This window comes from Brachycentrus maculatus, unplaced genomic scaffold (assembly GCF_059751285.1).
Source record: "Brachycentrus maculatus isolate JH-2025_06_01 unplaced genomic scaffold, ASM5975128v1 h1tg000176l, whole genome shotgun sequence".
Taxonomy (NCBI): Eukaryota; Metazoa; Arthropoda; class Insecta; order Trichoptera; family Brachycentridae; genus Brachycentrus; species Brachycentrus maculatus.
Window position 1 is genome coordinate 771,393 of NW_028280928.1, and position 15,025 is coordinate 786,417.

A 15,025-nucleotide genomic window follows, 5' to 3' on the forward strand; every position below is an offset into this window, starting at 1 on the left:
AATATAGCCTTAAAAACACTTGTATTTAAGAGCCAGTTTAGCTTACGCAAATTTAGTTTCGTAACATAGAAATATGGACTTGTTTATGAAAAAAAATGACATTTGACAGGCAATTACAAATAACCAAAAAATAGTTTTGTTTGACTAATATTGGTTCAGAAAGTTCGTATTGTGAATGAATATATAAAAAATAATTTTAATTTTCGATGTTGTATTGACTTTTTTTGAATAATAACCATGTGGAAAAGATATTTGTTGTGGTTCGCCCATGAACATGTAGATTTCCGTTATCCGGTAAATATATGCCAATTATAACAATTAACACATTTTTTAACATCTTTAAGGCCTTTCAGATGCTCTAACCGTGTTTTTGGATTATTACACCTCTTGTCATTTGTTCCCACTACCAAAGTTTCAAACAGCATAGCAGTGTACATCTTCATTCCTGACATTTCCATTAGATGATGGATGCCCCAGTTGTATATAATTCATTAATGAATCTTGCAATGTGTCGATAAATATATTTTATTTAAAGTGCTTAAAAAGTCACTAAAGCATTGCATGCAGGTATACAATTTGGTAATAAATTTTGCCTAATTGATTATTAACTATGCACTGATCGATTATGATCATAATAAATTATAATCATACAAAATCATCCATATAAAAACATTCAGATGTACGTGTGCCAAAATGTGCAAACAGTGAAATACGGAGTGAAAAATAATGTGAGGATGAGATAAGCATTATCGATTATGTAAAGAAAGGAGTATTAAAATGGCCAATTAATTATGAATGAATGGTGAAACAAACTTACGATGCGAATGTGTCTGGAAATGGAAACCGAGGACCTCATTCTTTTTTTTTTTTTTTCAAATAGAAATATTTGTATTTTTATTGATTACAAAAATACTTCAGTTTCATACTACATATTTCTGTGAGCCTAAGCGCCTCATTATTAAAAATAGGTAACAAATTGTGGTAGAGTGGATTTAAACCCAGAAACTCTGACTTGAAAGTCCGCAAAACTAACCACGGGACCACAACCCGACCCTATTATTATCATCTATTATTATAACTCTAATATTTATTCAAAATTACCCTGGACTGGTACCTGAAGCGAAGGGCTGATCACATTTCCTTCATGTGTCTAAGATCAAGATAACAATATAGTTTTAGTTTAAGATCAAGATAACACTGCGTTTATATGATGCAGTGCCCTATGCACCATTGGGGTGCGGATAAGGGTTGAGGAAGAATATCATAATTATATTATTTTTTCGACATCTCATCAAAGATGAAGAAGAATATGGAAGTCTCCTCATTTACGGGGCTGACGACCGTCATGGGCTGGTTTCTCAAAATGTTGTAAATATCATTATTGATATCTGTGTATAATTTTTTGTTATTGTTATAGGAAATGCAATCTCTGCTGTCGCTTTTTAAGATTCAGATGAAGTGGGTTGAGAAACCGACGCATGAGTCTCTTTACTGGGTCGTTGAGCTGCCTTCCGAGGAGTGTGCTCTTCAGCTGTCCTCGCGCTCCATGTCCCTCCGCTGGTGCATCGAGCTCTGGGGCAGGTCCAAGTCCCTGGACTTGCTGCATATGAACTTGGCCAAGTCCCTCACCAATTACACGGACGCCTGGCACTCCACCTGCGGCAGCGGAGATGTAGAGAGTAAAAATGCCTACGCCTGCCCGAGAAACGTTATGGAGCCGTATTTCTCAAAAGATAAAACATTCAAAATTACCGTAGAGACATTTTGTAAACATTACAGTTTACCCGAGAAAATAAAGAAAATCGAGGTAAGCTTGTCTGTCACAAAGAGCAGAAAATAGTTGAGGGTGCTGGTGTAGTTCTGAAATTTGTATAAGATATTATTAATCTTCAATTTCTCAAATGAAAAATTAATAAGTAGGATAAAACTTCCATTTTACATTTAAAGGTGTAGTTCTGAAATTTGTATAAGATATTATTAATCTTCAATTTCTCAAATGAAAAATTAATAAGTAGGATAAAACTTCCATTTTACATTTAAAGGTGTAGTTCTGAAATTTGTATAATATATTATTAATCTTCAATTTCTCAAATGAAAAATTAATAAGTAGGATAAAACTTCCATTTTACATTTAAAGGTGTAGTTCTGAAATTTGTATAAGATATTATTAATCTTCAATTTCTCAAATGAAAAATTAATAAGTAGGATAAAACTTCCATTTTACATTTAAAGGTGTAGTTCTGAAATTTGTATAAGATATTATTAATCTTCAATTTCTCAAATGAAAAATTAATAAGTAGGATAAAACTTCCATTTTACATTTAAAGGTGTAGTTCTGAAATTTGTATAAGATATTATTAATCTTCAATTTCTCAAATGAAAAATTAATTAGTTGGATAAAATAGCCGTGTTACATTTAAAGGACTTAACATTTTATTGCCAATGACACAAACAACCTAATTGATTGATGATGTTGACAGAGTCTAGAGTGGACTAATGATTTTTTTTTAATGTCATTGTTTCAAGGTATAATTATTTTTTCTGCATAATCCATATCGCGGCATTACTTGAAATGTAACGTTTAATCACCAAGGAAAATTTTCATCTTGAAAAATATCCTTTTATGTAGACTATAATGAAAGATTTTACTTATTGGGTGAATTTTCATGTTATTACTCCTGTAAAGTAAACAGTTCTATATACCTTAAGTTACCTTTAAATCGCAAAAAAAAATCTAATTTTTTTTATATTTCTCTGGTAGTTATAAAATTACGTACTTATGACATATTTAAGGAAGTTATTAATTTACTTTCAGGCGTTTGAATATATTCCAATGGAAGGGAAAATTAATCTGAAAACACCAGACACTAAATTAATGTATCTGGAATACTATGGCGTTGACTCTAATAATATTCCTACAGAACCGCATGATCTCTTTTTAGGAAGATTTGTGAGTATGCTTAATTAATTGACTTTTCTTCCAAACTCATCAATAAAAATATGCATAAAAAAAACAATTTTATAAATTTTCCTCAATCATTATTATAGAGAATGACTACATTTTTCTAATTGACTAGGTACCTTTTCTAATTGACTAGGAATTATATACCCTAAATGTCGTTTTTTGCGGCATTTCTTGCTCATTTCTCATTTCTTGATGGAACAATTTTACCAAGCAAAATCAAATTAGAAAGTGTTTAGTTTTATAGGTATGTCAATAACCCGCGCAAAGGCTGATTTAAATTCGTAAAAAGGGGTTAATATCTAGGGAAAAGATATGTTGTAACCCAATTGTACTAAATAAATAAATAATATTGTTTTTAGGTGTCAGAAGGCCAGAGACAATTGATAACAAAGCTTTCTCTAAAGACTCGGAAGTTTATTGGAAACACAAGTATGGATGCCCAACTATCAGTTCTAATGGCAAATCAAGTACAGATACAACCCGGAGACACAGTCATAGATCCCTTTGCCGGAAGTGGCTCTTTGCTCGTAGCTGCAGCAGAATTTGGAGGTTTATTATTTTTCTTTTTTTAGTTTCCAAACAATCATGAATTATTAGCTTACAAATAGCTTTATAAATCCATGAAACATGCTCTGGAGTAAACCCATTTTTAAATTTTGACATTCTCTGAAAACTAGACTTGATATTGATATTATAATATTTTGGCTGTATTTTTGTTTTACTTATTTTTTTCAATACAGGGATTGCAGTTATTATTTGCCTCATTTTGATGAACAAGGGTTATTTATTCAAGAAAGGGGTTTTTATAATGTCTTAGTAACTTTTGTGTGATAATCAGGTAGTACGATTGGCTGTGGCTTATCTATGGTAACATTTCCATGTCTGCCTTTGTGATGAAAACTCCACAAAAAAACACTAGCAGGAAAAACACAATGTCAAACTTTTCACTGAACTTCTTAAGTATTTGGCATTTTGTGTTCTTTTTATTCATATTTTTAATAGCTTTTTCTTTATTGTGAATTCTTTCGTGACAAATCCCCATGACTCATACAATTGACCGAACTGAACATATAAAAATTAAAAAATAAATTGCTTAAAATATATTTAAAAACATTGGAAGTTTTGCTTATTTTTTACAGGTGTAGATATAACATAAAGTATATTAAAATATAAATTTATTGCTAAGTCCATTTATCCATGCTGTCATTTACTGGAAGTTAACATAGCAATCATGACTATCAAAAAAATAAGCTTCTTATAAAATGGTCACCAAAATATACAACAACAAAAAAACTTTATCCTCTCACGTTTAAATATGCAGATTTTCTTTTAATACCTTATAAAAAATATTTTAGGATATGTGTGGGGCGCAGATATTGACTTTTTAATGTTGCATGGTAAAACTAGGCCAACTAGAGTAAAACAACAGGTAATCCTTTATTTAAAATAATTTAGTAAATAAATTTCACTAAACTTGAAAAAAATAATTAATGCAACGTTATTTGGTTACAGATTCTCATTTTGCTTTGTGGCGTTTTTAAAACTTTTTTAAATCCGAAACAATTAAATTCTCCAACTACTACTATAAACATAAACAATTGACGAAAACACCACATACTTTGTGCATTATTTAACTAGAATTATTACTGAATTTGAAATTGATGATTTTAACTCATTACCGGCCGTACACAGTCCATTGTTCTCCTTACTGTACTCTGTGGTTAGGTTTTTACCTATCTAAACACACCAAATCACTCTTTAAAAAGTTGTAAACAGTGGGCGGTATTGCCTTAAAACACTAGTGTTATCAGTAAACATAATATTAAAAACTTGATATTGTTTCAAGAAACTTTGTAATATTTCATTTAAATTTCAGGTGAGAAAAGAAGATGAAAGCATACGAGGGAACATGTGTCAGTACAAGACTGAAAAACATTATTTAGATGTTCTAGTTAGTGACTTTTCCCTTCCCGTTTGGAGGGATTCCATGAGATTCGATGCAATCATTACTGATCGTAAGTTAATAATAAAATCATAGAATGAATTATCGAGTTGTTGTGCCTCAAATGTAAGATTTTCATTATTTGTTATGGTTGATAGGTTATTGTAAAAAGTTGTGTTTATTGCAGTGCTAATCCCTATTGTACTAGATGGAATAGATTTATTCCTCACTGCGCCTAAACATTTTTTCTTCTTCTTCAAACCCTTATCCGCACCTCAATGGTGCATACGACATATATAAATGCAGTGTTATCTTGATCGTTAATACATGAAGTAAAGGTGATCAGCCTTCCGCTTCAGGTACCAGTCCAGGGTAATATTGAATAAATATTAGAGTGAAAAAATCACTTATATTTATTTGACCTCCCCCCCTGGGAATCGAACCCGGGACCTCCAGAACGGTAGAGCGTCCTGACCATTACACTATGGAGGCGGACAAACATTTGATCAATTATTTTTTACATCAAGACAAGGTGATCAGTTGTGTACTTGAGATTCTTGAATAAAGAAATGGAGCCTACTTGGTGACAGAGATCAAGGTGGGTTACCGTTATAAAGGAAATTAAATAATGGAGAAGTAGAAGTAGGAAAGGGAGAATAACAGTAATGGCTACTGCATTCAAGATTGCATACACATACTCCAAGCTCATGTGTACTATACCCATATTCATATTATCCAGTGTGACATGCAAGTCACTGGGAATTTGTTTTGTACTGGGAAAGATCTTCTTCTTCTTCTTCTTTTTGTAGATCCTAGGGATCTGTTTGTGCCTCCGCATGTCACTCTTGGGATGTCGACTCCCAGCTGTTTTTCCATCTTTTCGGAGGTCTGCGTCCTTCAGGGTTGCCTTGGAGGGCGATACGTGGAAGTCTGCCTTCTGACATTCTGTTTATATGTTCCTTCCAGTATCGCCTTCGCTGTCGTTCCCACCTCACGATAGAGGTCTTCTTCGGATTCTGCTATAATGATGGCATCATCGGCGTAGCAGATATTGCTGATTCTTTTTCCGCCCAGTCGGTAGCCCAGGTTCATATTGGCAACCTCTTCTATCAATTTGTCCATAGTCAAAAGATATTATAATGAAAATCCATAATTTACAAATGAGTTTTTTATTTTTTATTTCCAGCCCCATACGGCATTAGGGAGGCTACAGAAAAGATTGGAATAGAAAAAGAAAACTATACATTAACACCCGAGCAGTTACTGAATCACTACCCAGCTAAAGTAGAATATGGACTAAATAAAATATTCAGCGACTTGCTGTCATTTTCTGCTAAACATCTCACCCTGGGGAGGAGACTAGTTTGCTGGTTACCTATTTACAGGTATGTTATTAATTAGCTAACTAACTAACCATCATGCTGATTTTTCGCAGGGGCAGGCAGAGAGAATCAAACACCACACCACTCTGTCTTTGAAAACATTGTTCGTCTCTTCCACATTCATGCATCTCCTCATACATACCCGACGATTATTACGACTCCTGACCCGGCCGCTTTCAAGTATTTGACATACCTGATTGTGCCAAGTTTTCCTCGGTCTTCCTCTACTTCTTTTTCCAACTATATTCGCCTCATAAATTTGTTTAACTGTTCTTTCCTCACTCGTACGTTCTACATGTCCAAACCATCTCCAAACCATCTCAACACACCATTCTTAATTTTATTGATACTGCTTATCTCGGCCTTGCATTCTTTCCTTATTTCATCATTTGAACATCTATCAAACATCGTTTTACCACACATTTGTCTGAGGGGTCGAATTTAATTAAAAAAGACATTAATTCTTAGTATGTTTGAATCAAGATGATAATCTTGGGGGTTAGGTGGAATAAGCCAGAAGCCAGGAGTGGTGGAAACAAGGAGCGTACATAAAAGTGGTTTGAGCAACTATCACAGTTTTCCATATTTTTCTACTGAATGAACACAGGATAATATTCCCTATCGAAAAAGTCAATATGACTAGGTGCATGTTTAAGTAGGTGTATTGATTTATAAAGTAATCAGAGATGGCGCTAATGCTAGCTTCTGGCCTACAAAAACAGTATTTTTTTTCTCACTAATACAAATGCGACATTCCTTGTAGTGAATACACATACATATATATTATTTAAATGTAGAATAAGTCAGTATTTGAATATATGTGAAGCAAATGAGACAGATTTAGTTTATAATTTTAACACATAGTGGCGCAGCTGTACCCTTCAATGAATTATTCAAAACGAAAATCCTATAATTTGTTTGAATTAATTTTGGGTAGGCTCTTTTATGTGTCTATATCAGTGGTCACCAACTTTTTTGAGAAAGGGCTGGATTGATTTTTTTAAAAACCTTTGGGGCCGAATGAAAAATAAATTTGTATTCCGATTATAGTATTAATTATTTCATAATATAAAAATATTTATTTTAATGCATGAACATCTAATTTAATAAAATAATAATAAAGGTCTTCCAAGTATTTAATTATTTATGTACAAAAATAAGCAATTTTTGGAGGACCAGATACAAATCTTTGTCGGGCCATATGTTGATGACCACTGTGGGGCGCCAAACCTCACACTTTGAACTGTAGATAGGTGCGGTGTGTCTTCTGCAGCGCTTCGCTTCTGGTGTCGTAAATCCCAGAAGTTCTGAATTCCTGCGGCGAAAAGTAGAGAATATTTACCAATAAATATTTCTCAGGTCCGGTTCCGATGCGTAGGTCGAGGTGTTGATACTGGTTCGTAGTCCGTGGTCGTTGCGATGGTCAAGTCCAGGGGGAGAATCCAGTAGAGTAGCGAAGGGTAGAGCGAGCGGAGAAATAATAACACTAAGTTCGGTCGTCCAGGATGGAATGATCTATTTACCAAATGTACACATATTTATATCCCTACGGAACTAATCCGCCGGGCTGGTCCCCCTATCGCCTACATGCTCGGCCCCCATCACTTTCCTGCTGGGTTCCCGTTGGCCCCAGCGTAAGTAGTGGGAGCCACGCCCCCTTTCCCCGCTCAGTTTGGCGGGTTTCAATATGGGGACGGCTGCTCGGACATTTCCTTACATTTCTAACTAAATCATGCCTATGGCGAGGGCTGCTCCTCTGTGGCAATACAAAATCCTTTATTAGGAACAGCCTCTCGCTTACAAATTGGGTGCATTTACAATTATATCGCCTATTTTATAACTGCGGTCCTTTTGTGGGCCTCGTGTTCATCTGGTCCGTTACAACCACTGATTTATATGCAACGAACTAAGCATTCTAATAATGCAAGCTATATTGTATTGTATCAAAATCTCAAACTATAAAAACCACTGTATGTTTTTTTTCATTTCAGAGAAGACTACGATGAAGAAAACCTCCCGTCTCATCGGTGCTTAAAACTTGTAGCTAATTCAGAACAGGTCCTTAGTCAATACACATCTAGGAGATTACTTACTTATGAAAAGATACACGAGCCATCAATGAATGAAGAAGAAACATCCTGTTATGCCTCAACTGATAGCAAAGACAGCACTCCTGATAAGGATATTTTAATAACGTCAGATTTTAGGGAAAGGTATTTCAATGCCGGAGATCTGACAAGAAAGGAGAAAAAAGAACAGAGAGCTCTAGATAAAGAAAGAGGTAAAGTTGAGAAGGCTCTAAGGCTAAAACGAAAACTGGGATTAAATATAAAAGACTGTACTACGTAAAGTATAAGGAATGTAATTTATGATATTAAAATGTTTATGATGCTTGAGTTTTTAAATTACAAACCCTTTTATTTTATTTTATTTCGTCCTTTCGTCCGCCTCCGTAGTGTAATGGTCAGTACGCTCGGCTACCGTTCTGGAGGTCCCGGGTTCGATTCCCAGGGGGGTCATATAAATATAAGTGATTTTTTCACTCTAATATTTATTCCATATTACCCTGGACTGGTACCTGAAGTGGGGGGCTGATCACCTTTCCTTCATGTGTTAACGATCAAGATAACACTGCGTTTGTATGATGCAGTGCCCTATGCACCATTGGGGTGCGGATAAGGGTTTGAATGAATTTATTTTATTTATTGATTTGGCGTTTAATTTGTAGAACTCCATTTTAATTTATATATTAATTTTTAAATGAAACACAGATTTTTTGAGCCTACTAAGTTGCCATAACTAGGCGAAACAATTGTCACAGTATAATTTTTTTAAGAACTTAGCTTAACTTAACTTAGTAGACTCAAAAAAATCTGTGTTTCATTTAAAAATTAATATTTTAAATGAAACACAGAATAATATTTTTATTTTATTCTAAATATGTCCCAATGTAAACTTTTGTGGTGAATTTATGAGATATACTGCGACAATACATGCATATATGCGTCATATCTCAATGAGTAAATCCGCTTAGTTTATTAGAATCTATTACATATATGGAATTTGGTTATATTTGTTTTTGAAAGATGGAGGAACTAGAAATCATATAACTCGAACAATTTACTCACAAATAAAAAATTGAATGTTAATAAAAACAACTTAATGGAATTATTACTTATTACTTTATTAAATACAACATGGAACAAAACTCAAGAATATTTGAGCACAAACTATTTAACAAACATAAATTAAATATGTATCATTAACTAAAACATAAATCCATGAGGATATACTCTTAGCTAATGACATGTGCAATTATAATATAATAATCATATAAAATACATACATTGAACAATGTATGTACAATAAAGGTTTATTTCTGAAATTCATCTTGTTTGATACAAATCAATATTTTAATATACAATATCCACATACATACAGCATAGTATTCTTGTTTTAAGCCCTTATGGGGATTCATAACAAAAAGATAATAATTTTCATACACACAAAGGTATAATATTTATTACTAATTTTTATCTTAGAGATGCATCTTTTCGCTCATCGTCTTTAAATTGCACATAAAAATATGTATTATAAAAATACAAAATGTGTATTCATGGCTTTAGAGTTAAGCCTAGGAAAGAGCACTTGGTAAGTTTAACACACCTTATGTGAGCATTGTGTCTGTTGGTAGTATTATAAAAAAAAATTATAGCGTCAGGTCTAATCTACATGCAGATACATGTTATGTTATCTTTGGGATGTGAAAAATAAATGCACTCTCACAGATGAAAGACAATTTTGAAAATTCATTATACGTTTATCTACACCAAGTTATTTTACCGAATCAAAACACTAGCAACAAAAAAATACATAGAAATGTTTAGTATATTCTACCCTTACAATAAGGGGAAAAATGTGTACCTATCTGGAGTAGTATACTACCCTAGATTAAAGTATTAGAAAACAAAATAGATCTTCACAATATTGCACCCTTTTTCTGGTCAATTCTCAAGAATTGTAATTGCAAATTAGTTGTACGATGAATTGATATAATTTTGTTTAATTCATAGTCAAAGCCGACAGAGTTCCCATGATGCTTTCGAGGGGGTCTGATTTAGAGTCAATATTTTTGGGACCGATTAGCATGGGAATATCTTTCCCCACATTTTGATATTGACTTTTGATGTTGTTTAAAGCCCACGTTCCTAACTGATTAACATCTTTCTTTTTGCTAGATCCTCCGCTCTTGTACTGAGAAGCCAAGTTATTGCACACCTGGAAATTAACAAGAATATATGTTTAGCATTCATTAGCCACAAAAATTTTTGTTTCTGGTTACTTTATGGTATCCGGACAACCTGTTAATATTATTTATTTGATAATATAAACCATTCTTACCAAATAAAGACCCAACAATGCGCGCATGTTGTTATTGTTTAATTTAATCGCCTGGCAGTAGTATGTTTTGGCCAACTCCATATTTTCTATTCCACCCTGCAAATAAAAGGCTAATGCTGTGATAACATATTAATAAAAATATTGTAGTCTTATATTATTGTAATACATTATTAACACACTATGGACGGGAATCCTGCGGACCACTGGCGACGGGATTTCATTATTATGTCCATATTGTTAAGACCTAACAAAGAGATTGGTATATAATATTCAAATAAAACATAATAGTAAAATTCTTTCTTTTCTGCCTTTGAAATGAGGCTGGCGCAAAAGGTAAAAATACCCTTCCCGTCCTTAAGATCAATCGACCGAACGGGTAGAAATACTTTTCCCGTCCTTAGCGCGTTAAAAATGACGACTAATAAACATTTTGGAAAACTAATATACATATAAATTTTGTTGAACATTGATGAAAATTTTGTATGTATTACATAGCCATAATCTGCCTCCGTGGTGTAATAGTTAGCATGTTTAGCTACTGTGCTGGAGGTCCCGCGTTAGATTTCCAGGGGGAGGGGGGTGCAAATAAATGGAAGTGGTTTTGAACTCTAATATTTAATATTCTTCTGGACTGGTCCCTGAAGCGCAGGAGTTATCACATTGTCTTAATATGTAATGATCAAGATAACACTGCATCAATACGATGCAATGCCCTATGCACCATTGGGTGTGGGTAAGGGTAAGAAGTAGAAGAAGAAGACATGGTCTCAAATTTCGTATTTGGTTTACTTTTGATCAAATTAATTAAACAGTAAATGAAATGGTTATTTGAGCCCTCAAGATGCTGCAATTCAAAGAAACATTATTCCTAAAATAGAGTCCGGTACTTTATTGATAAAGACATACCATAGTGTAGCGGATGTCAGCTACCCGCTGATGGTAGAGATGTGAATGCGGCTGATGCAGTAACAACTCCTCGGCACAGAACACAGCCCGAGCGTACTCTCCCTGATTCAAATAAAGCTCGCACAGTTCCTGCCACGCCTCCATGTCTGACATGAACCTATAAAATATACAAATGAATAGGTATATTATTAAAATGATTCAAAATGTTTATTACCATACCAATTCATTTTTGTTGGTTCATTGTATGTTTTCACTTTTCTACTCACTTCTGGTCGTAGTAATGTTTTCTTTCTTCACAATTACCATGATTTTACTTTCTGATTACCTCCACATTCAAATTATTTATAATATGTACTTACAAAAAATCAATAAGTATGAAATTTGCTCTTATAAAAAAAAAATTCTAATGTCTGTATGCGGCCCTTGGGAAAATTTTAAGTCATCGATGCGGCCCTGGATGTTATTTGAGTCAGCCAGGCCTGAACTAGACGATATTTAAAACAGCACTTACTTTTTGAGATACTCGGTCAACTCTTTAATAGCTTCGGGGATCCTTCCTCTGGCCTTGAATATGGCAACTCTACGCTTTCGGGGAGCCGCATTACTCTCGTCATGCTTTATCAGGGAATCCAATAACTCTAGGGCTTCATCATACCTGTTGACAAATTGTATGTTTTTTAATTGAACTTGCTCACTGTCTTTCCCTGGAAACCATATCTTATTGTGTGGTCTCAATCTTGTGGATTGGTTTGCAACAAATGACACCTCCTTCGCCATTCCGGTTTATCATGTCACCCTCTTCAGCTCCTCATACGTTGAACAGCCCATTTCCTAAAGGTGAAGAAGACTGACCGGAGCATTTCGTCAAAACATGTTACGATGCGAGCATTCAGGCAGTCAGTACAGCCAGCCGAGCTGCTCGTCGCTCGTTCCGAATGCTCCATCCGAAGTCGGATGTAATTTTAGGTCAGTATTAGGGTTGCCTTTCTGTGGGAAATTCCCCAAACTGCGAGGAATCTTTTTTTTCTTCATCTGGAGTAAGCTGTAATTGATTAAAATTACAGAACCAAGAATCACGTCTTCGTCGTCCGACATTTTAACTACGAATGCAAAGTTGCAAAGATTCATACAGATTTTGGGTTATTGATTCTATACAAATTTAGTACAGATTTCTAGACTGTAATTCAGATTTTTTGGTGTGACATGGCAACACTGAGCACAAGACCACAAACGAGCACTGATCGCGGTCAGTCAGCAATGCCGTAACGTCATAACGTAACATGCTCGCCGCGAGCGATGTTACGACAAAATGCACCAGACAGTCTTCACCCTAATACAAGTCGTAAAGATATTTGCAGTATGGGCGTCCTCTGGCGTTAGTTCCTTCGCTAAAATTGGTAACCCAGATGCTTAATCTTCCTACATTTATGGATCGAATATGGTGGAAAAATGGTACCCATCAACAAAATATAAAGTGAACAAAAATAACCACTCACCAGTTCCACAAAATTTCTAACATAAACAAAATCAGTATGACCAATATTGCGGATATTAAGCAGCACACGCACAAACGATGTATGAAAGAATTCTTAACCTTTAACTTTTGTCAATTTTACTCATTAGATATAACCAAGATGCAGATCTCCCATTGTGTTATTGAAAATATTGTAAAACATATATATTTTCATTCACAAAATATACCTTGTGCTAAAAGAACTTTTAAGGGCATGCGAATATCAAAAATTCAAAATGACATTTCAATAGGTAGGTACTTTCGAAATTGCTATTCATCCCATGGTAGCTACCTCCTTCTGGACTCAAGTTCGATGTTTGGTGTGTTGGTATGCTTGGTTAAGGACATAATGGATATAGAATACAATCCACCTAGGATCGTACTAAAATTTGTTTAAGGATTAATAAGAAGTCGGTTTAAACAAAAGGGTAATCTCTTACTTCTCCATAGCTTCTAGTTTCATGGCATGATAGCGGTGGACTCTGTAGCTTCCCGGGAACTCCGCCATTAGAACTGCGATGCATCTTTCAGCTATATCAAATCTGTGGCAGTCTAGAGCGGCAAATATAATCTGTTCCAAAATAATGTGTTCTGAAAGAAATAACATGTAAAAAAATATTGCAGTATATTGTGGGAACATTGTATTCTCACTAATAGTGATAATAATCAAGTAATATAAACTTACTCTCTTTTCCTAGCTTATTCATATTTCCGTCGATTGCAACTTTATACAGTTCAACAACATCATCACTTCTCCGAAGATTGTTTTCCCTCCAAGTCCTCAGCAATGTCAGGATTTCTAAAATTTAAGTATTAGATGGTTCATTTAAGTTTCAATCATATCTTTAATTGAAATCATGTAAATTATTTTGAATCAGAATAAACGAATACAAAAGCCTCTAGGTAACTCAATGTAGTACGAGTATTGATAAAAGAAAAGCCGATGTAAAAGAAATGTATTAAAAAATTACGAACCACTCAAGCTAAGATCGAAGTCCAACGACATAATTGTTTTATATGAATTAGGCGAAACCTCAAATATGTTTTAAAAATAGTAGATCAACTATGTTTTACGTTTCACGAGCGTACTGGCATATTTAATCATTAAAAAATATGATTAACATTAATTATGTACCCGAACGTCATGTACAAAAATTGACAATTGTAAATCATAGACTATGAATATGATCACAGACTAACTATTTTATATAAAGACCGCCAACTACCTCGATTTTTTATGGCTAGAAGTGATATTCGCCAGTGGCCGGAAGTGACGTAAACGGCTAGAAGTACTAAGCTCCCGGCTGGGCGTGACTTCGCCGCGGCTGAATGTCAAATCCACCCGCCGAAATATTTATCATTCATTTTTCAGGTTAAATGGTATTTATATTGAAATTTGTTGTAAAACATATTTTCAAAATTATAATATTAATATTACAAAGAAGATATTTCACTATCTAAATTTATTTATTTCAGTGTAAACAAAAATAGAAAGGTCACGGCTAAAACGCGACATTTATAAAAAGAGTTCAGGCGATTAATAATGGTTACTCAACTCAGCCTTACAATGGTAAATGGTAATGGTAATGGTGGTTTTGAAATTATTATCTCAAACTATGTATAAATATAAGGCTTTTCAACAAAAACAAAAACGATAGAATTTTCAAATTACTATATTATATTTAAAATTCTAGAAAATACAATATTTTAAAAGGGCGGAAGGAGTGCCCACCACTTTCTGAAGTTATGTTTCTTAACGGGGGTGCCAGCGCCCCTTTGTGGGCGTTTTGGAAGTCTGGCTAGGCGTTTTTAAATTTTTTGCATTTGGGGGGTGCTGCAGAAGTTCAAGGGAGCGTTGTGTTAAGTAAAAAAAACTACACTTTCATACGCAAAATTTAACTTTAACTTTGGCATAA

General features: G+C 34.2%; 2 protein-coding genes across 2 annotated transcripts; one reads left to right on the plus strand and one right to left on the minus strand.

Moving 5' to 3' along the window:
* Nucleotides 1-83: 83 nt before the first annotated feature.
* On the plus strand, nt 84-8,680 carry LOC148308088 (tRNA (guanine(10)-N(2))-methyltransferase TRMT11). The gene is made up of 8 exons (XM_088262349.1): nt 84-294; nt 1,418-1,807; nt 2,816-2,950; nt 3,325-3,514; nt 4,321-4,394; nt 4,842-4,980; nt 6,094-6,292; nt 8,281-8,680. The coding sequence occupies exons 1-8, from the start codon at nt 238-240 to the stop codon at nt 8,636-8,638; spliced, it is 1,542 nt and encodes a 513-aa protein (XP_088118475.1). The 5' UTR covers nt 84-237; the 3' UTR covers nt 8,639-8,680.
* A 525-nt stretch (nt 8,681-9,205) lies between these two features.
* Nucleotides 9,206-14,275, minus strand: LOC148308089 (ER membrane protein complex subunit 2-A-like). The gene is made up of 7 exons (XM_088262350.1): nt 14,085-14,275; nt 13,795-13,908; nt 13,550-13,700; nt 12,108-12,251; nt 11,597-11,753; nt 10,691-10,786; nt 9,206-10,567 (listed from the first exon to the last, which is right to left on the minus strand). Exons 1-7 carry the CDS (start codon nt 14,113-14,115, stop codon nt 10,352-10,354), a joined length of 909 nt encoding a protein of 302 aa, XP_088118476.1. The 5' UTR covers nt 14,116-14,275; the 3' UTR covers nt 9,206-10,351.
* Between the last annotated feature and the right edge of the window lie 750 nt (nt 14,276-15,025).

Coding starts and splice junctions, on each gene's coding strand:
- LOC148308088 (XM_088262349.1), top strand. CDS start 238: ATGTGGAAAAGATATTTGTTGTGGTTCGCCCATGAACATGTAGATTTC. Junction 3,515..4,320: donor AGCTGCAGCAGAATTTGGAG/GTTTATTATTTT, acceptor AAAATATTTTAG/GATATGTGTGGGGCGCAGAT. Junction 6,293..8,280: donor TGCTGGTTACCTATTTACAG/GTATGTTATTAA, acceptor TTTTCATTTCAG/AGAAGACTACGATGAAGAAA.
- LOC148308089 (XM_088262350.1), bottom strand. CDS start 14,115: ATGTCGTTGGACTTCGATCTTAGCTTGAGTG. Junction 11,754..12,107: donor TTGACCGAGTATCTCAAAAA/GTAAGTGCTGTT, acceptor TATATTTTATAG/GTTCATGTCAGACATGGAGG. Junction 10,787..11,596: donor CTGACATCCGCTACACTATG/GTATGTCTTTAT, acceptor TTTTATTTGCAG/GGTGGAATAGAAAATATGGA.